The following is a 21122-nucleotide window of genomic DNA, read 5'->3' on the forward strand; positions in this document are numbered from 1 at the left end:
GTCATTCATGTGCAAATTCATACAACTTCTTGCAACTTGTGATGTACCAGTACAAATAGTTGTCATTCCGGTGCAAAAACATACAAAACCTATCAGAACCTGACACTTGTCCGCCATGCTGGCTCTAGACCATCTCAAAGTCTTTAACAGAACCCCTTTAAGTTCCACACAAATTGCATCGCAGGCCTATTCGTCTAGGCTCTGGATATTTATGTGAAGCCCCCATTCTCTTTTGATTTCTTGGCGCTGTACCTAGCTGAACTATGGCTGACCTCCCTTGCGCTGCGTCGTGATGGGAAGTTGCCTTATTTCCACGACCGTTTCATTTGAAGTTTCACACATACATCTTTCACTGAGATCCCCTAAACGCTTTCACTGTTATCATCATATCTCTTCCTATCCCATGGCTGAGGGCATCTCTAACGTGGCGACACCGTCCATTTACGACCACGCGGACCGAAAATATATATGTACCCCATTCCAGCGGCCCGATGCATAGTGTTCGATCCATCCGCCAAGACGCAAACGTGGCTCAAATATACGGCATGTTTGCGTCTGTGTGGACGTCGCGTGGACAACGCGGTCATCCGCACGCTTCTCGCACGGGCCCGTCTGACAGCGGCACAGATGCTTCGTCTTCAACGCGGCATAACTTACGAGCGGCACGCTGTAGCTTTTTCAGGTCCGCGTTAATGGCGCGCCTTGCTTTCCGCGCGCGTGCCCTGGTGGGTGGCCTCGCAGTTGTAGGACATTGAAGGCGAGATGACGTCCGATCCTTTTAAAGGTCTGCTGGCGCCGCCCATTTTCTCGACCACGCCATTGCCAGACTCCGCGATATCCACCTGACTGACGCCATGGGGAAGAAATCTTGGCCGTTCCGCAAAATCAAGAACGACCACGAGACTAGTGGCTCGCGGTCCGGCAAGAAGTCGCGGGTCGGGTGGTACAAGTGCGCCGCCTCTGGGAGGAAAACCAGCCAGTGCCATGGCCAGGATGCTAGCCTGCCTGGAGGAGACTGGTACCTCAACTCCAGGCGCATGTCGGTCCCTTCCGTGCCACGCGAGGGCCGAGAGCGTCGTGACGAGTTGCACCACCATCGAGCCATCTTGTCGGCAGATCTTCGAGAAGATCTTCCGTACACGCTCAACTCCTACAACTCGATCTCGTTCGGGATGTGGAAGTTTGACGCGCGCCGCCGAGCGGGACACCTCGGCGACCTCGACTACTTCGACCGTGAGATCGTCGCGGAAGAATACGCCAACGACAACGACGACAACGACGACGACGACAACGCTGCTACCGAGGCCAAGTGCGAGACCTCGTCGAACGGTCATGTTCAGGGCGGAGACAATGACCACGACAACGGCGGGCCGGCGTGGGATCCGGAGACTCCTCCGGCCACGCCGACGCGTTCTAATAACCGCGCGCCAACTCCTGCTCCTTCAACGGTCTGGGATCCGTGGCCACCTTCACCACAGCCTCCTGCGCTGCCGACGGCATGGCCGTAGTTGCCGCAGGCTCCCATTCCTCCTCCACCGCCGGTGTACCAGCGTAAATTATGGGTTTATCAGTGGGAAAAAAATTATGCGTCTGCCGCTGGTGACACCCCTAGACGCAAACGAAAGCGCGATCGATTTCGACTATTTGACTCGACTCAAACTGATGTTTCGCGTCTGTTTTTACGTGCGAAATGCGTCGATGCGCTGAGTCTATTGCATTGGTAAAAATTGGTGATTCGGGGCAGGGATAGGAGCGGTGACATTAAAGTGACTGATCAATTGAGCGTGGCTGGTCCACTTTGGTTTGGGATTAATTAGGAATATCACGCCCAACTACCCCGTCCTGGAAATGCCGCCGCCGGAGGCGGCTACTGTGTCGCGCCGGCAAGGTAGCTCCTGGATGCCGAAGAGGATGGCGCCGTCTGATGCGTGTAGTTGACACGTCCGTTGGGAACCCCAAGAGGAAGGTGTGATGCGCACAGCGGCAAGTTTCCCTCAGTAAGAAACCAAGGTTTAATCGAACCAGTAGGAGTCAAGAAGCACGTTGAAGGTTGATGGCGGCGGGATGTAGTGCGGCGCAACACCGAAGATTCCGGCGCCAACGTGGAACCTGCACAACACAACTAAAGTACTTTGCCCCAACGAAACAGTGAGGTTGTCAATCTCACCGGCTTGCTGTAACAAAGGGTTAACCGTATTGTGTGGAAGATGATTGTTTGCATAAAACAGTAAAACAGGTATTGCAGTAGATTGTATGCGATCTAAAGAATAGGACCGGGGTCCACAGTTCACTAGAGGTGTCTCTCCCATAAGATAAAAGCATGTTCGGTGAATAAATTACAGTCGGGCAATTGACAAATAGAGAGGGCATAACAATGCACATACATGTCATGATAAATATAGTGAGATTTAATTGGGCATTACGACAAAGTACATAGACCGCTATCCAGCATGCATCTATGCCTAAAAGGTCCACCTTCAGGTTATCGTCCGAACCCCTTCCAGTATTAAGTTGCAAAACAACGAGACAATTGCATTAAGTATGGTGCGTAATGTAATCAATAACTACATCCTCGGACATAGCATCAATGTTTTATCCCTAGTGGCAACAACACATCCATAACCTTAGGGGTTTACGTCACTCCCCGGATTCACGGAGACATGAACCCACTATCGAGCATAAATACTCCCTCTTGGAGTTAATAGCGAAAACTTGGCCGAGCCTCTACTAATAACGGAGAGCATGCAAGATCTTAAACAACACATAGGTAATAACTTGATAATTAACATAACATAGTATTCTCTATCCATCGGATCCCGACAAACACAACATATAGAATTACAGATAGATGATCTTGATCATGTTAGGCAACTCACAAGATCCAATAATGAAGCACAATGAGGAGAAGACAACCATCTAGCTACTGCTATGGACCCATAGTCCAGGGGTGAACTACTCACTCATCACTCCGGAGGCGACCATGGCGGTGAAGAGTCCTCCGGGAGATGAATCCCCTCTCCGGCGGGGTGCCGGAGGAGATCTCCGAGAATCCCCCGAGATGGGATTGGCGGCGGCGGCATCTCAGTAAGGTTTTCCGTATCGTGGCTCTCGGTACTGGGGGTTTCGCGACGGAGGCTATTTGTAGGCGGAAGGGCAGCGCGGGGGGCCACACGAGGGCCCCACACGCCAGGCTGGCGCGGCCAAGACCTAGGCCGCGCCGCCCTAGTGTGGCGGCGCCTCGTGGCCCCACTTCGACTCTCCTTCGGTCTTACGGAAGCTTCGTGGCAAAATAGGACCACAGGCGTTGATTTCGTCCAATTCCGAGAATATTTCGTTACTAGGATTTCGAAACCAAAAACAGCGAAAACGACAAGCTGGCTCTTCGGCATCTTGTTAATAGGTTAGTTCCAGAAAATGCACGAATATGACATAAAGTGTGCATAAAACATGTATATATCATCAATAATGTGGCATGGAACATAAGAAATTATCGATACGTTGGAGACGTATCAGCATCCCCAAGCTCAGTTACCGCTCGTCCCGAGCGGGTAAAACGATAACAAAGATAATTTCGAAGTGACATGCCATCATAACCTTGATCATACTATTTGTAAACATATGTAATGAATGCAGCGATCAAAACAATGGTAATGACATGAGTAAACAAGTGAATCATAAAGCAAAGACTTTTCATGAATAGTACTTCAAGACAAGCATCAATAAGTCTTGCATAAGAGTTAACTCGTAAAGCAATAAATCAAACTAAAGGTATTGAAGCAACACAAAGGAAGATTAAGTTTCAGCGGTTGCTTTCAACTTATAACATGTGTATCTCATGGATAATTGTCAACATAGAGTAATATAACAAGTGCAATATGCAAGTATGTAGGAATCAATGCACAGTTCACACAAGTGTTTGCTTCTTGAGGTGGAGAGAGATAGGTGAACTGACTCAACATAAAAGTAAAAAGAATGGTCCTTCAAAGAGGAAAGCATCGATTGCTATATTTGTGCTAGAGCTTTTATTTTGAAAACATGAAACAATTTTGTCAACGGTAGTAATAAAGCATATGAGTTATGTAAATTATATCCTACAAGTTGCAAGCCTCATGCATAGTATACTAATAGTGCTCGCACCTTGTCCTAATTAGCTTGGACTACCGGATCATCGCAATACACATGTTTTAACCAAGTGTCACAATGGGGTACCTCCATGCCGCCTGTACAAAGGTCTAAGGAGAAAGCTCGCATTTTGGATTTCTCGCTTTTGATTATTCTCAACTTAGACATCCATACCGGGACAACATGGACAACAGATAATGGACTCCTCTTTAATGCATAAGCATGTGGCAACAATTAGTGTTCTCATATGAGATTGAGGATATATGTCCAAAACTGAAACTTCCACCATGAATCATGGCTTTAGTTAGCGGCCCAATGTTCTTCTCTAACAATATGCATGCTCCAACCATTAAGGTGGTAGATCTCTCTTACTTCGAGACAAGACGGACATGCATAGCAACTCACATGATATTCAACAAAGAATAGTTGATGGCGTCCCAGAAGCATGGTTATCGCACAACAAGCAACTTAATAAGAGATAAAGTGCATAAGTACATATTCAATACCACAATAGTTTTTAAGCTATTTGTCCCATGAGCTATATATTGCAAAGGCGAATGATGGAATTTTAAAGGTAGCACTCAAGCAATTTACTTTGGAATGGCGGAGAAATACCATGTAGTAGGTAGGTATGGTGGACACAAATGGCATAGTGGTTGGCTCAAGGATTTTGGATGCATGAGAAGTATTCCCTCTCGATACAAGGTTTAGGCTAGCAAGGTTTATTTGAAACAAACACAAGGATGAATGGTGCAGCAAAACTCACATAAAAGACATATTGTAAACATTATAAGACTCTACACCGTCTTCCTTGTTATTCAAAACTCAATACTAGATATTATCTAGACTTTAGACAAACCAAATATGCAAACCAAATTAGCAAGCTCTATGTGTTTCTTCATTAATGGGTGCAAAGTATATGATGCAAGAGCTTAAACATGAGCACAACAATTGCCAAGTATCAAATTATCCAAGACATTTTAGAATTACTACATGTAGCATTTTCCAATTCCAACCATATAACAATTTAACGAAGAAGAAACTTCGCCATGAATACTATGAGTAAAGCCTAAGGACATACTTGTCCATATGCAACAGCCGAGCGTGTCTCTCTCCCATACAGTAAGTGCTAGGATCCATTTTATTCAAACAAAAACAAAAACAAAAACAAACCGACGCTCCAAGCAAAGCACATAAGATGTGACGGAATAAAAATATAGTTTCAGGGGAGGAACCTGATAATGTTGTCGATGAAGAAGGGGATGCCTTGGGCATCCCCAAGCTTAGACGCTTGAGTCTTCTTAGAATATGCAGGGGTGAACCACCGGGGCATCCCCAAGCTTAGAGCTTTCACTCTCCTTGATCATATTGTATCATACTCCTCTCTTGATCCTTGAAAACTTCCTCCACACCAAACTCGAAACAACTCATTAGAGGGTTAGTGCACAATAAAAATTAACATGTTCAGAGGTGACACAATCATTCTTAACACTTCTGGATATTGCATAAAGCTACTGGACATTAATGGATCAAAGAAATTCATCCAACATAGCAAAAGAGGCAATGCGAAATAAAAGGCAGAATCTGTCAAAACAGAACAGTCCGTAAAGATGGATTTTATTGAGGCACCAGACTTGCTCAAATGAAAATGCCCAAATTGAATGAAAGTTGCGTACATATCTGAGGATCACTTACGTAAATTGGCTTAATTTTCTGAGTTACATACAGAGAATTAGGCCCAGATTCGTGACAGCAAAAAAATCTGTTTCTGCGCAGTAATCCAAATCTAGTATTCACTTTACTATCAAAGACTTTACTTGGCACAACAAAACATAAAACTAAGATAAGGAGAGGTTGCTACAGTAGTAAACAACTTCCAAGACTCAAATATAAAACAAAAATACTGTAGTAAAAACATGGGTTGTCTCCCATAAGCGCTTTTCTTTAACGCCTTTCAGCTAGGCGCAGAAAGTGTAAATCAAGTGTTATCAAGAGATGATGCGTTGGCATTCTTACCAGGGGTGTTGCTCTTACCTTTCTTACTCTTATTTCTACTCTTTGGTCTAGGGAATACATGACCGCATCCGGGTGTAGAGGTAAAATTTAGAGTGCCTTTCCCAACATCTATGACTTCTCCCATGAGTTTCAGCAGGGATCTTCCAAGCGTGATTTGTCCCATCCCTACACATTCAATAACGAGATAATCAGTGGATACCGTCCTTCCAAGAAAGGTTGTGAAAACACCTTCAGCTATACCCTTAGGAATTACAACAGAGTTATCCGTAAGAGTTATTTCTCCTCCTCCTTCAGTAAGTTCCCAAAGTGCCAAAGATTTATAAATATTTTCAGGCATAAGGCAAAACTCAGACATAATATCACAACGAGCAGGAAAAGTTTCACCACCAATAGTAGCTTTAATGGTAGGCACCCACATTGAAGGTTCGAAGCTTAATGGAACATAATCATAGTATTCGCGAATTCGGTTATACACTTCTTTTAAACAAGATATATTTGTTTCAATAGTGTTTAATCTATTATGCATACTAGCATGAGATGGATCAAAATTATTATCGGAGCTAAATGATGTAATCAATTTCCTTATAGCATTAAAAGCTTGATCCCCATCACAATGAAGGAAATCTCCTCCCACTACGACATCTAAGGCATATCTATAACGAAGAATAAGCCCAAAATAGAAATTACTAAGAAGCAAGCTTAAGGTCATTTTAGGTTCAGTTTTACTATAAGAATCAAAAATTCTAGACCATGCTTCTTTAAAATTCTCTTCACCTCCTTGTTTAAAAGTGAAGATTGATTCCTCAGGTGATAGAGTAACAACTACGGGACTAGACATGATAATAAAGTAAATGCGAGTAACTAATTTTTTTTTGTGTTTTTGATATAGCAAACAAGATAGTAGATAAAGTAAAGCTAGCAACTATTTTTTTGTATTTTGATATAATGCAGCAAACAAAGTAGTAAATAAAATAAAGCAAGACAAAAACAAAGTAAAGAGATTGGGAAGTGGAGACTCCCCTTGCAGCGTGTCTTGATCTCCCCAGCAACGGCGCCGAAATTTGCTTGATGCGTGTAGTTGACACGTCCGTTGGGAACCCCAAGAGGAAGGTGTGATGCGCACAGCGGCAAGTTTCCCTCGATAAGAAACCAAGGTTTAATCGAACCAGTAGGAGTCAAGAAGCACGTTGAAGGTTGATGGCGGCGGGATGTAGTGCGGCGCAACACCGAGATTCCGGCGCCAACGTGGAACCTGCACAACACAACCAAAGTACTTTGCCCCAATGAAACGAGTGAGGTTGTCAATCTCACCGGCTTGCTGTAACAAAGGGTTAACCGTATTGTGTGGAAGATGATTGTTTGCGAGAAAACGAGTAAAACAAGTATTGCGATAGATTGTATGCGATGTAAAGAATAGGACCGGGGTCCACAGTTCACTAGAGGTGTCTCTCCCATAAGATAAAAGCATGTTGGGTGAACAAATTACGGTCGGGCAATTGACAAATAGAGAGGGCATAACAATGCACATACATGTCATGATAAATATAGTGAGATTTAATTGGGCATTACGACAAAGTACATAGACCGCTATCCAGCATGCATCTATGCCTAAAAAGTCCACCTTCAGAGTTATCGTCCGAACCCCTTCCTGTATTAAGTTGCAAAACAACAGACAATTGCATTAAGTATGGTGCGTAATGTAATCAATAACTACATCCTCGGACATAGCATCAATGTTTTATCCCTAGTGGCAACAGCACATCCATAACCTTAGGGGTTTCTGTCACTCCCCTAGATTCACGGAGACATGAATCCACTATCGAGCATAAATACTCCCTCTTGGAGTTAATAGCGAAAACTTGGCCCGAGCCTCTACTAATAACGGAGAGCATGCAAGATCTTAAACAACACATAGGTAATAACTTGATAATTAACATAACATAGTATTCTCTATCCATCGGATCCCGACAAACACAACATATAGAATTACAGATAGATGATCTTGATCATGTTAGGCAGCTCACAAGATCCAACAATGAAGCACAATGAGGAGAAGACAACCATCTAGCTACTGCTATGGACCCTAGTCCAGGGGTGAACTACTCACTCATCACTCCGGAGGCGACCATGGCGGTGAAGAGTCCTCCGGGAGATGAATCCCCTCTCCGGCAGGGTGCCGGAGGAGATCTCCAGAATCCCCCGAGATGGGATTGGCGGCGGCGGCGTCTCAGTAAGGTTTTCCGTATCGTGGCTCTCGGTACTGGGGGTTTCGCGACGGAGGCTATTTGTAGGCGGAAGGGCAGCGCGGGGGGCCACACGAGGGCCCCACACGCCAGGCTGGCGCGGCCAAGACCTAGGCCACGCCGCCCTAGTGTGGCGGCGCCTCGTGGCCCCACTTCGACTCTCCTTCGGTCTTCTGGAAGCTTCGTGGCAAAATAGGACCCTGGGCGTTGATTTCGTCCAATTCCGAGAATATTTCGTTACTAGGATTTACGAAACCAAAAACAGCGAGAAACAAAGAATCGGCTCTTCGGCATCTTGTTAATAGGTTAGTTCCAGAAAATGCACGAATATGACATAAAGTGTGCATAAAACATGTAGATATCATCAATAATGTGGCATGGAACATAAGAAATTATCGATACGTCGGAGACGTATCACCGTCCTCCTCCTCGTCTGGGTCAAGGTCGGCGTCCAGGTCCGGCGGGTCGACGCCGGTCTTCGTTAAGAAGGAGCCGGCGTCTCCGTCGACACCGGCCTTCGTCAAGAAGGAACCGGTGTCTCCACCGCCGACCAGAGGGCGCAGCAGCGGCGCCCTCGTCATCCGCGACCAACCCTCCTCTCCGCAGCGCGGGCGGAAGAGGAAGTCGGCGAAAAAGGAGGCCGCCGTGGCCGCCGCCAACCAGCTCGCCGAGGAGGAGGCGAAGCGCGCGGAGGACGCCGCGGTGGCGGAGGCGATCGCTAGGTCGCTGAAGGACCTGGTGCCCGCCGATAACAGCCTCCCCATCGACACCGCACTGGAGTGGTCCAGGCGCGACTGGGAGCCAGGAGGCGGATCAGCAGCGGCAGCAGCTGGATCTGGCCGCTGCGCGTCAACTCGCCGCCCGTGCCGCCGCACCAGCCGCCGGAAGGAACGCCGACTACACGGCCTTCTACCGCCATTTCGGCATGTAGGAGGCCGGTTTTAGTTTAAGTTTAAGTTATCCCATCGCTGAATTCAAATATATGTACGAATTCGGCTTATTTATGTACGAACTCGCCTCTATATGTTAAATATCATTAAATTTCGCTTATGTTTGAACGAGCTTCGCCCAATTTTGTCTGAATTCGCCGTATTACGTCAACATAGTTACATCCATCCTGGGCATGGCTGGGAAAATAGGCCTCCCCAGGCCAATTTTTACATCCATCCGACGCTATTTAGCGCCGGATTTCGGCGTGGGGAGCCCAACAGCTGGAGATGCTCTAACCTACGTTGGAGTTAAAGGATCATACCTGGGAGACCACGTGCGAGGTGTCGAGCAGCATCTACACGAACACGCTTGTGGCGGACGCGACAGATAGCTGCTCGAGCCCGGCGCGGAAGGCAGCGAGCGCGGCGGACTCTTCACTGCGGAAGGCGGCGACCTTGTTCCCGCGATGGGCGAGCGGGGCACGCATGCGAACGGCGGCGGCGATGCCCTTGAATTGTGCGCCGAGGCTGACGAATAAAAATCCCGAATACGTTCCCGCATCCTACTGCATCTCCACGCCAACTCGCACCGCCTGCTCGCCGCCCAGCTAGGGTTCGCCGCCCGCCGCGAGGAGAGGAAACTGAGGAATCGATTCTAACTTAGAGGAAGGACCGCATTGTGAATTAAATCAAACGTAGGGGGTTTCTGCTAAATATTTTGTGCTGGGAAAGAGCCAGCGTGGCTGATAAGTGTCAGGTTTTGATTGGTGTTGTATGTATTTGCACCTAAATAACAACTATTTGTACCGCTACATCACAAGTTGCAAGAAGTTGTAGGAATCTGCACCTGAATGACAACTTTTTGTATGCCAGATGCAATTACCAAAACATCTTAGATTAGCAAACAGAGATAACCGTCACAGAGGTAGGTTGCCGTATGTTTTTTTTTTTGCATCCCGTGGTGCTTTGTTTTCCTGAGATCTGTGACGTCATTTACATTACATAAGCGTTCATAGTGTGTGCTTGCGTCAGCCCATCTTAAACATGACACGCAGCATAAAGTGTCGGTTGCGCCGCCCGTGATCTCCTTCGTGTGATCATGCGATCATCTGGCTTCAAAGCCCTTTTTTTGCGTCGGAAACGGCAATCTGGTGGTTATGTTGGTCCAAACTTCTTATTCTAAAACCTATTCGTATTTGGTAGCCGTGTGCTGGCATAACTTCATATTGGTAGACTTATTCGAATTTCTATGGTTGTGTTTGAGATTTCAAATTCAAATTATCTATCGGGATCACCTGTTTGGGGACACCGGGTGGGAGCAGCTCCCCCAAATGGAGGATGTTGTGCCAGTGTCCCCAAACGAAGGTGCGGCACCCTGCCGGCGCCTATTTGGGGCGCGCCGGTGGAGATGTTCTAAATCATTTCCACCAAAAAGTTTTTGATTCATCGAGACAGTACTTTGATCAATGATTGCTTTACTGCAAGTCTACAACATAGGCTTCGTGATATTTTTAGCATTAAAATCATAAGTTGAATTCTTCGATGCAAATTTAGTGCAATGACATCAATTTTCCCCAAAACTTTTGCTGCGTAGGTAAATCGTTTTAAAGATCAAAATATAATACTACTCCTTTGGAATGAGGTTTAGTTTGCCAAAACATCTTAGATTAGCAAACAGAGATAAACGTCACAGAGGTAGGTTGCCGTATGTTTTTTTGCGTCCCGTGGTGCTTTGTTTTCCTGAGATCTGTGACGTCATTTACATTACATAAGCTTTCATCGTGTGTGCTTGCGTCAGCCCATCTTAAACATGACACGCAGCATAGAGTGTCATAATCCCTCCGATCCAAATTACTTTGTAGTAATTGAATGAATCTAGACAGATTTTAAATAACGATTTTGCCTAAATCTACGATAAATTTTGGATCCAAGGGAGTAGCTTCTATATAAATTTAGCAAATCTACACACTAAAACAAACATGTTCGATAAAATCATCCTTTCAATCCAACATACAGTAAGTATCAGTGATTTAGTACAAAATTTATACTAAATTATTATAAAATCTGCGAGAGGTAGTAAAGTCTTTAAAAATGCCAACCCATGTCCATATACGAAGCCGCCAGTGTCTTGTTTTGATTGCAGCAACTAGGCCACGCAGGGGCTCATCGAGTCCGTGGGGTTCACACTCGCGAACAAATATTTTAATCTAACAAAGCATAGCAGTCACTAATCGACAGCTCAAACAGGTCACCAACTAAACACTTTCTCGGTTACGCGCACATGTCTATCCTGACAGCCTATATTTGTATAAAAAAGTGCTAAAGAGAATGTAAGAGAATTTCAACATGAATAAGAAAGTGGTGGTGGAAACGTCCGAGAATGGAAGTTATCAATGCAACCGGAAAGTCAAGTTCACACGACTTTCTTCATTTCTGGAAAACCTTGTTCAGGATGTCCTGGATGGGGCTAATGCCCAAACCTGCTCTCATTGCTTCAGCTAGATATCCGGCATGTACACAAGAAATAGAAGGACCTGACGTGCTTTGACGCGTCGTTTTCTGATGTCCGTTCTCGGATGCCAAGTGCCGACGCTTCCTTAGCATGGAAGCTTGGAAACCATGCCGTTCCTTCGTGCAATAATATTTGTTGGTTGTATACTAGATTATAACAATAGTATTTTCTCCGTTCATGAACATGTTGGATATCTGCCAAAATTTGAATATATCTATATACTTCCTTCGTTCACAAAAGAACATCAAAGATTTGTCTAAATTTAGATATATCTATACACTACAATATCTAAATTTCTACGAATTTCTGACATTTTTTATGCACAGAGTAGTACTATTCACTGACTAGATATATCTAAATTTAAATATATCTCGAACATGATTCGTGACACGAAGGAAGTACGTTAATAACGTTGTTTAGGACAGTACTATTTTATGTCTAATTTTAGTCTTGAACTTCGTAGTAATTGTGCTGGGTTCCAACCCACCAGCAGCAGCTCACCGGCCTACAACGACTCAAACAGAAAAGTAACGTCACCAAAATTTCTTTAATTTCTATTTCCACCACCGTACCCCAAAGTTCTCGATTCATCAAGACGATACTCCGATCAATAGATGCTTTACTATAACATAGGCTTCGTGATATAGCATCTAAATCATAAGTTGAACTTTTCAATGCAAATTTAGTGGAATGACATCAATTTCCCGGATGCTGAGCAGCGGCTCCAAGCCAAGGACCGGAAAAGCTTCAATTCCATGGTGTTGCTTGTCAGCAGATCCATCTGGCTCCAACGCAACGCCAGGGTTTTTGATCGTGACGACATGCCGGCCCACACCCTGTTGGAATTAGTTGATAGCGAGTGGCTAGCTTGGCAGAGATGTAGACGTGGGTCTTTAAGAGAGACCGAGTAGAACAGCCAGGGGTTTTAGACCCCTGAGGGTTGTTGCCACAAAGTGGTTGTCTTGATCCTTTCTTGTATATGTTTTTCCCCTGATGCTTAATATAAAGACGCGCACCTGCGGGTTCTCCAAAAAAACATCAATTTCCCGCAAAATTTGTTGCTACGTAGGTAAATCGTTTTAAAGATCAAAATATACTACTCCATTGGGATGAGTTTTAATTTACCAAAACCTCTTAAATTAGCGAACAGAGATAAACGGTCAGAGAGGTAGGTTGTCGTATGTTTGTGCATCCCCTAGATCTGTGACGTCATTTAAGTTACATAAGCATCCATCGTGTGTGCTTGCGTCAGCTTAAACATGGCATGGTCGTAATAACCACCGATCCGAATTAGTTGTTGTAGTTGAATGAATGTAGACAGATCTTAGACATTTGCCTAAATCTACGATAAATAGTTTGAAACGAAGCGAGTAGCTTATCTCTAAATTGGGCGAATCTACAAACTAAAACAAACATGTTTGATAAAAGCATATGTAGTACTGTACTCCTTCTGATACAAAATAAATATCGATGACTTGGTATAATCTACATTATTACAAAGTCTACGACAATAAGAGGGAGTACTATAGTTCTTTAAAATGCCAACAGGTGTCCATACGAAACCGCCAGTGTCTTGTTTTGATTGCAGCAACTAGGCCACGCATGGGCTAATTGAGTCTGTGGGGTTCACACTCGCGAACAAATATTTTAATCTAACAACGCATAGCAGTCACTAATCGACAACTCATACAGGTCGGTCACCAACTAAACACTTTCTTGATTACGCGCGCAAGTCTATCCTGACAGCGTTTATTTGTATAAGAAAGTGCTATATACAATGTACTAAGAGAATTTCAACGTGATATAAGAAAGTGGTGGTGGAAACGTCGAGAATGGGAGTTATTCAATGCAGTCCGCAAAGACAAGTTCACACGCTTTCTTCATTTCTGGAAAACCTTGCCCAGGATGTCTTGTATGGGGCCAACACCCAGGCCTGCTCTCATGGCTTCAGCTAGATATCCGGCCTGTACACAAGAATTATTTCAGATCACAAAGTGGGGAGGCGAAAATCTAGAATAGCTTATACATTTTGATTTTGGGAGTGTGACTTGCTACCTCCTTAACAGATTTCTCGAGATTGAGAGCGTCTTTGATGCGGCTATTCACAAATGTCAATGTGTCACGAAACTCTGCAATGTGTCAACAGAAAAGAAAATAATCAGTGAATCTGTAATGCAATCAGACGCGCAAAGAAAATGTGGATTCTGTGAATTTTTATTTATATAATATTAGTACGCCTAAAGTAATATAGGTCGAATAACTCTCAGGGTCGAGAAATAAATGGGAAATGTAATTGCTTACTCTTAATAACACATCAAACATGACAACAAAGCAAAACATACAGCAAGATGTACAAGTTCATAATATCTGAGATATTTAGAAATATTCTGACCTTTTTCATGTACACACTAATTCTGTCAAGTCATGGCAATTCGAGAAATCATAGTAGTTACATTACACGCAATAATATTTGGTTACAGAGATTGGTAATTTGCTGAGGTTGGTTCAGTCAGTGTCAAATAGTCAAGTAGAAAAAATATGCAGAACGGTATCAGGCTTACAAAAGGTGCAAACCTGGAGAATTATCTGTTAACATGTACACCTCCGAGGTTGAGTAGATACCACCAAGCACAGCACGCTTCACATACCAATCAATATCTGATCCAGAATCTCCAGCAGCGTGCCAAATCTCATCAACAAGGACTGCTCTCTGCTTCAAGCTTGTGGAGACGTTTGCCGGTTGGGACTGCCAAACAAATTATATAGTTGGACATATAGCTATTACATAATCTAGTTAAAAGACATGAGAAAAAGGAGATAACACAATGCACCACCTGGATACTCAGGGCTTGAGGCCACTTTGAAATGTAAGGTGCCTGCATCTCAAGCCTCATACGAATAAGCCTGGCTAGTCTCTCAGTGAGTATCAAGGTTTTCAACTGCTCTCCCTCACCAGCATCAACGCGATCCATGAGTTGCTGAAGGCAGTCATCCATGAAAAACTACGTGCACACTCAAAAGGAAATTCATAAGTGTGGGAAAACTGAAGCATAGAAACACAAACTTTGACATGTTCCAGAGTCTGTCTAATATGTTCTGTTAACAAATATAAATTTCATGCATCAATGAAGTGAAATGAAGTTCCAATCTATGCTTATAGTAATCCTGAGTTTCATAATTTATACGCAAATGAAGTTAAAGAAAGGAAGTTTCAATGTATGCACTTGTCAATGATGAGTTTCATGCACCAATGCATTGAGAAGTTTCAACCAATGCTGTTGTTTGATTGTTTCTCACAGAGCTCAAGAACCTCCAAAATCATGTACTCCCTCCGTCCCACATTATAAGAAGTTTTGGCAAGTTATGGCAAGCTGTTTTAACTTGCCAAAACGTCTTACATTGTAGGACGGAGGGAGTACATTATAAGAAGTTTTGGCAAGCTGTTTTAGCTTGCCAAAACGTCTTACATTGTAGGACGGAAGGAGTATTATTTAAACTAGATAAACCAATGCAACACCCTAAAGCAAAGTTTAAAATAGCGGGCACTTGCATTCAGCCACAGCGATTCCAGCAGCTACGAAAGGCTATGGCCGGGCTATAGCGCAGCTAAGGCCATACAGCGGTTTTGCTAAATAATGAAAACAAATCAAATTTTGGTAAGCATATATTCCTATATATATCAATAATTCACAGATGCATAACATATTAACAGTCACATAAGAGATATGAATAACCAGGAGTTCTGGACATAGTTCTGTCCACATATTACAAGTTCACAACATTAAGTAGCAACAATTTAGGACATAGTTCAGTCCAAATATTACATAACCAACAAACTCAACTAGCATGTAGCAAAAGCAAGTTAAGGACATAGTTTTGTCCATATGTTACATACCAATAAGTCCAGAGACACAACAAGTTCACAGCAAGCAACAACAAGTTCACATAACCGGGCTAAATTGGGTCTAGACTTAGCCAGGCTAAATTGGGGCTAAATTGACTTAGCCGGGCTACTAGCGGCTATTCATGTTTTAGCCTATGAAGACCCTAGCTATAGCGGGAGGCCTCTCGAAAGGCTGTAGCCGGGCTAGAGCGGGCTACTTAAATTTTTTCCCTAAAGTAGTTCAGTTTCTAACAATTATCTTTAGTTCAAATCTCTAGTAAACGTGATCAGTGTTTCTAATTGAAAAGGTGTGCCCAGTACAAGAAAACAGCAAGGGGTTTTCTGAAGGAAACAATAACTATAATGAAATCAAGGATTTCATGTTGGAATACAGGTGGTGGTGTTGTGGATTAGTAGTACGTTGCATCAAGGCAGTGACAATTTGGTTGGCCAGCCGGCAAGAAGACCAGGGTGGTTATATTGCAGCAGAAGCTGATTATATGTTTGACATGGCTAATGAGTCCAATCATATTAGGAGAGGACAAGGTCTTGAGTATCCATGTTTAAACATGCAAGAAGAATCGATCTATTCTGCCATGTTATTCACTATTCTCACCCTATGTGTAACGAGCCAATCTGCCATGGCATCTAACTATCTTCAGCATGGTAGTTATCTTGCCTGAATCGAATTTCCCAACAGGTAGTAAATATATAAAGTTAGGCAGAGACAGTACAGAGCCTATGAGACAACATAGGAAGGGATATTTTCATTTTTCTGTTGTTTGTCGGTTGAACAGGAAAGTTGTCGAGGGATAGGGCAACAGAAGTTTTGGACTGAACGATCAAAAGTTAATAACTATCTTCCTTTTTGTCTACATTGCTCATAAACTGAGCTGGCAGTTGAAAGCATATTCTTAAGTTTGTTCAAAATTCTTGTAGATCTTCTTGTTCCTAAATTTCACTGTCAGTAACATTATTCACAAGAAGAATGTCTATATCTGCAGATGTCAATCCCTCAAGGTAGCAACTGATTCCAACATTTTGACTATTTTAAGTGCATGTGGTGTAAACCTTGCTACGAACATTGGGAAATATCCAGCGGAAATTGGTAAAACAAGTAAAAATTATCTTCAATTTTTTTTAAAAAAATCAACAAAAAAAATTGCAGTATTTTAGAAGGGTAGAGTTCTATAAACATAAACATGTAAAATTTCAAGTTTAAACTCAAAATCATTCCAAAGAACATGGTTCCCACGGAAAGTTGACCATAGAATGGTTCCCACCAGATACTTTCTCATGCTTTGTTAGTATTGTACTCTGACAAATACCCTCATTTCAAAAGATGATGAACAATTGAAATCAAACAAAAAACTAGACATCACTCACATAAGTTATAGATAAGCATAATTCTGGTGACGTACAAAACAGATAAATAGTTAGCTAATAGTTTAATTAGATCCACCAAAATGCTATTCCGAGAAAATTTGAAATGCGTTCGACACAACACAAACATAATGACCTCACGTACACATGGCATCAAGGATAAATACACTGTCCAGTTTGTTGAAACTACGGATGTCATGCTAAAAGGGATACCCACAAATTTTAGATATATTCAAAAGCAAATAGTGACCTCCGCAATAAGCAACCAGCCACATCTGCTTCTGTCAAGAAGCTCAGCACCATCAGGGTGCAATGCAGTGCCACTGAAGACAAAATCAAGGCCTCTTCAATGCTTCGGTGCCAGCTTCTCCCCATGATCGACATGAGTAAGATCGATCACTGTGGTTGTTGTGTCCCTTTTGTGCTTTACATAGTACTCACACATTCCCTTATGTCCCTTTGCCAGAGCTGGTACTAACAACAGTTTGAGGTATGCCTTTAAGTCGCTTTGCAGCAATTTTGGTCGTATATCCTCATTGGATTGCATGCATCTAGCCAGTTCACTCAAAAGCTTAAGTTCATAGGGAGAGCTAGCAAAATATATTTCAACATGCCCCCTCTCACGTCTAGGTTCCTCAGGGATAGATGTAAGATGCAACTATTTTTATTAGTACTGTGTTAGCCAGGTCTTGACCTCTGAAACCATATTGAATTGCATGAACCTAACCAGTTAACCCAAAAGTTGATGCAATTGGAAGAGGTGAGCAATATACTTCAGCACCCCTTATCTACAATCCTCAAATCAGTAAGTGGCAATATTAATGCAATGGTTGTGATATTAATCGCCACTGCCTCGCAGAGAGGAGAGGATGGTTTAGGCAATAAAAATCTTCAAAGCCAAAACAGATGCCTTCCTCTAAATTTGCTCACAAAAATCTAAATTCCAACTGCTTCTCCTGGATCTCCTGGATTCCAAAGGACTTCTTGAGGGACTTGTGCAACCCCTTAAACACTCCATCCTACCTTTCCAAACTCACAGCTGACAACATACACACCCTAATCAAAATCACCCAGGTCAGAGTCAAAGATGTTTTGGTGAGTTTCTTTTGGCTTGACAAATGGCTTCTCCCTGCGCCCTTAGCGTAGCCTGCCCCTCTATTTTTCTCCATGCACTAGAACCCAAAGACTTGATTTCTTCAGTTCTCCAAGGTAGATTGAGATTAAATCTGAAGAATGGACAAACTCTTTTGGTACCATCCAGCTTTGATCCCGGTCTTTGCTGCTGTAGGATCGCAGGTTAACCAAATGACAAGACACCAGACTGGTCACTGGTGAAGGAAACCAACAAACTCCCTCCCCACCTTCTCTAAATGGTGGGATAACACAAATACACATATACTAGCATTGGTAACATTGCTTGCACTTGCATCAAACTTCTTCCAGTAAATAACCCCAACTAGGATGGTCTTATCAGTCATTAACATTTTCCACCTAAAGGATTAAACTCTTTGTACACATGAGTTTCTATGCAAGCATGTGTTACATTACAGCATTCCTATAGTTCTGATATAATCATTGTATATATATTTACGCTTTTTTTTTAGCTCAATGGTGATTGTTACTGAAGGTACATAGAAACCACCAAACAAATCACAAAGTTGAGCATAAATATCACACATCCATACAACACAATTTAAATAACCATAAAACTGAGTAACAAAACTGGCCGAGTTAGCTTCCAATTCAGATAATATGCAATCAAGCAGTTAATTCTGGTGTAAACTACAAATCATACATTCCTCCAAATTCTGATTCGAGTAGATTATTTCCTTGAGATGAAACTGGGCACCACAGTAGCATAAGCCAGGAAATCACAACAGAAAATGTGCAGTCGAAGGGGGGTGGTAGGTACCTCAACGAGCGCGGCCTCTTTCCTCTGGAAGGCACCGACAATGGCCGGCGACACGCCCACGTCCCTGGCCCCCGCGATCATGGCCGACTCGCTCCATCCCATCCTCGGCTAAAGAAAAAAATTACACAGATAATCTACTATAAAAAAAGGAACAGTACGAAGGCCCGAAACGGAACTAGATTTGGAAGGAGTTCGAGGCACAACCACATGGAGCAGCGACGCGCGGAGGACCTTCTCCTGCTCCTCCTCGTAGCCCGCGCCACCCGGGCGGCGGCCCCCCGATGCAGCACCCGGTCCCGACCGGTAGGAGCCCCCAGCGCCGGCACCGGCACCGGGGTAGGAGGAGGCGCCCTCCGACTTGGGCGGATCGACTGTGGGCTCGAGAGGCGGAGGCGGGAGAGGCGGTGGCGGCGAGGCGTCGGTGGCGAGCCTGCGGAGAGCGGAGGGGGAGGAAGGCAGCGGAGAGGCGCAGGGGAGGGCGCGCCGGGCGGCGAAGGCGCGGGAGAGGAGGCGGCGGGCCGCGAGGGAGGAGGCCATTGCGGCGGCGCGGGTGCGGCCTGCGACGTGTTCGACGAAATGGCGAGCCTGTGTGGAACCTGGGGTGGCCCTCCGATCGGATCGTTCGCCGCTTCGGAAACACTTTGACTCGTGCGCTTCATGCCGTCCCTCGCGTGCCACGTCATGCAGCTAGCATCGTCCAACACGTGCCTATGCACGAGCTTACATTGGAAATCGCAGATTTTGGTCCTGTTTGGAAATGAGCATCGCTTGCACACCGCTTGACTAAACAATCTTTTTTTCCGGGATAAAAGGGTTATATTAATCAAATAAGAATGCTGTTACAATCCCTCAACAGAGAATCCAGAATGATTTCTGGCTCTGACCCTAACTATACGTGAGTACGATTGTTTAACCTACCAAACTTCGTTGATTCCAACGATGCGATCAAAAGCAATGGGCCCTTTAGCTTCCTTGACCAGGTGTCCCAGCGGTAACAGATCTTGCTCTGAGTTTATAAGAGCCCGCTGCTGGCTATAGTAGCCATGCCATGTCACATAAAGTCATCATATAGCCTATTCATACAATAGGCAAACTATTAGCTGACTCTTAAGTAGTTTTAATTAGGAGTTGTTTATTAAAAGCATGCATACTATTGTGCCTAGGTTGCATGCAGTCACTTTTTCTTTGGTTTGCCGTGCTATCGCCCGGCGATACTGCAAGCGCCGGCTCGGCTCTCTTTCCTCCCTCCTCTCTCTTCCATGCAATATTTTAATACATTTTAAGTTGTTATAGCCAGCTGACTCAGCATTGTTGTACTTGCTCTAACAAGTCTCACAACCTCGGTACTATCAATCTCAATTAGAATTTACTCCTGACACCGTTCAGTTGTAAGAGCTACTACTTCCATAAAGGCACATAGCTTCGCCTCGAGCGTTGAACCACAGTGTCTTAGCGATCTACATGATGAAAGTAAGATGGATCCATCCTGCCGCCGAATGATCATGCCAGCACTAGCAATCCCATCATGCTGCACAAATGACCCATCAGTATTCAGTTTTACAAAACCTTCAGGGGGTCTAGTCCAAGTACTAGAAACTTGTACAGGTGAAGTGTTCGCACTAACGGACAATACTGAATTACATATCGGCTGCTTTTTTCCTCACAGTTTCCTCGATGGTGTGGTGTTGGGCGTTAATTAACAACTTCATGTAGCTACACACGTCTAGATCCCTCAATCGTTGGCATTGGTTTATCATGTGTTATTTCATTCCGAACAAATCAAATTCTCCAGATGATCATCAATAACTTGTCACAAATAGGAGCCTCAGATGAGAGTAGTAGTTCCTCTAACCAATTCTCACGCTACCCCATCAGATTATTAGTTTTCGGCATATCCCATACTTCACGCATAGCTTGCCAAAGATGCACTGCATGAGTGCATTGGAAAATCATGTGGGAGACATCCTCTTGTTCAAGCCCACAAGCCAGACACATACCAGAAACTGACATATGTCTTCTCTGTTTATTTACTTCAGTAGCAAGAGCGTTGTGGACTGCTCTCCATGTGAAAATTCGAACTTTATCCGGTACATTACTCTTCTAAATAGTTATCCAAATAGGT

At 44.0% G+C, this 21122-nt stretch overlaps 1 protein-coding gene across 1 annotated transcript; it reads right to left on the reverse strand.

Annotated features, from left to right (window-relative positions):
- Positions 1-13377: 13377 nt before the first annotated feature.
- Positions 13378-19552, reverse strand: LOC124702625 (ubiquinone biosynthesis protein COQ9, mitochondrial-like). The gene is made up of 6 exons (XM_047234787.1): positions 19205-19552; positions 19001-19108; positions 14657-14824; positions 14397-14568; positions 13878-13951; positions 13378-13786 (listed from the first exon to the last, which is right to left on the reverse strand). Exons 1-6 carry the CDS (start codon positions 19535-19537, stop codon positions 13703-13705), a joined length of 939 nt encoding a protein of 312 aa, XP_047090743.1. The 5' UTR covers positions 19538-19552; the 3' UTR covers positions 13378-13702.
- Between the last annotated feature and the right edge of the window lie 1570 nt (positions 19553-21122).

The sequence above is a fragment of the Lolium rigidum genome, chromosome 3, assembly GCF_022539505.1.
Source record: "Lolium rigidum isolate FL_2022 chromosome 3, APGP_CSIRO_Lrig_0.1, whole genome shotgun sequence".
In the NCBI taxonomy this organism is placed as follows: domain Eukaryota; kingdom Viridiplantae; phylum Streptophyta; class Magnoliopsida; order Poales; family Poaceae; genus Lolium; species Lolium rigidum.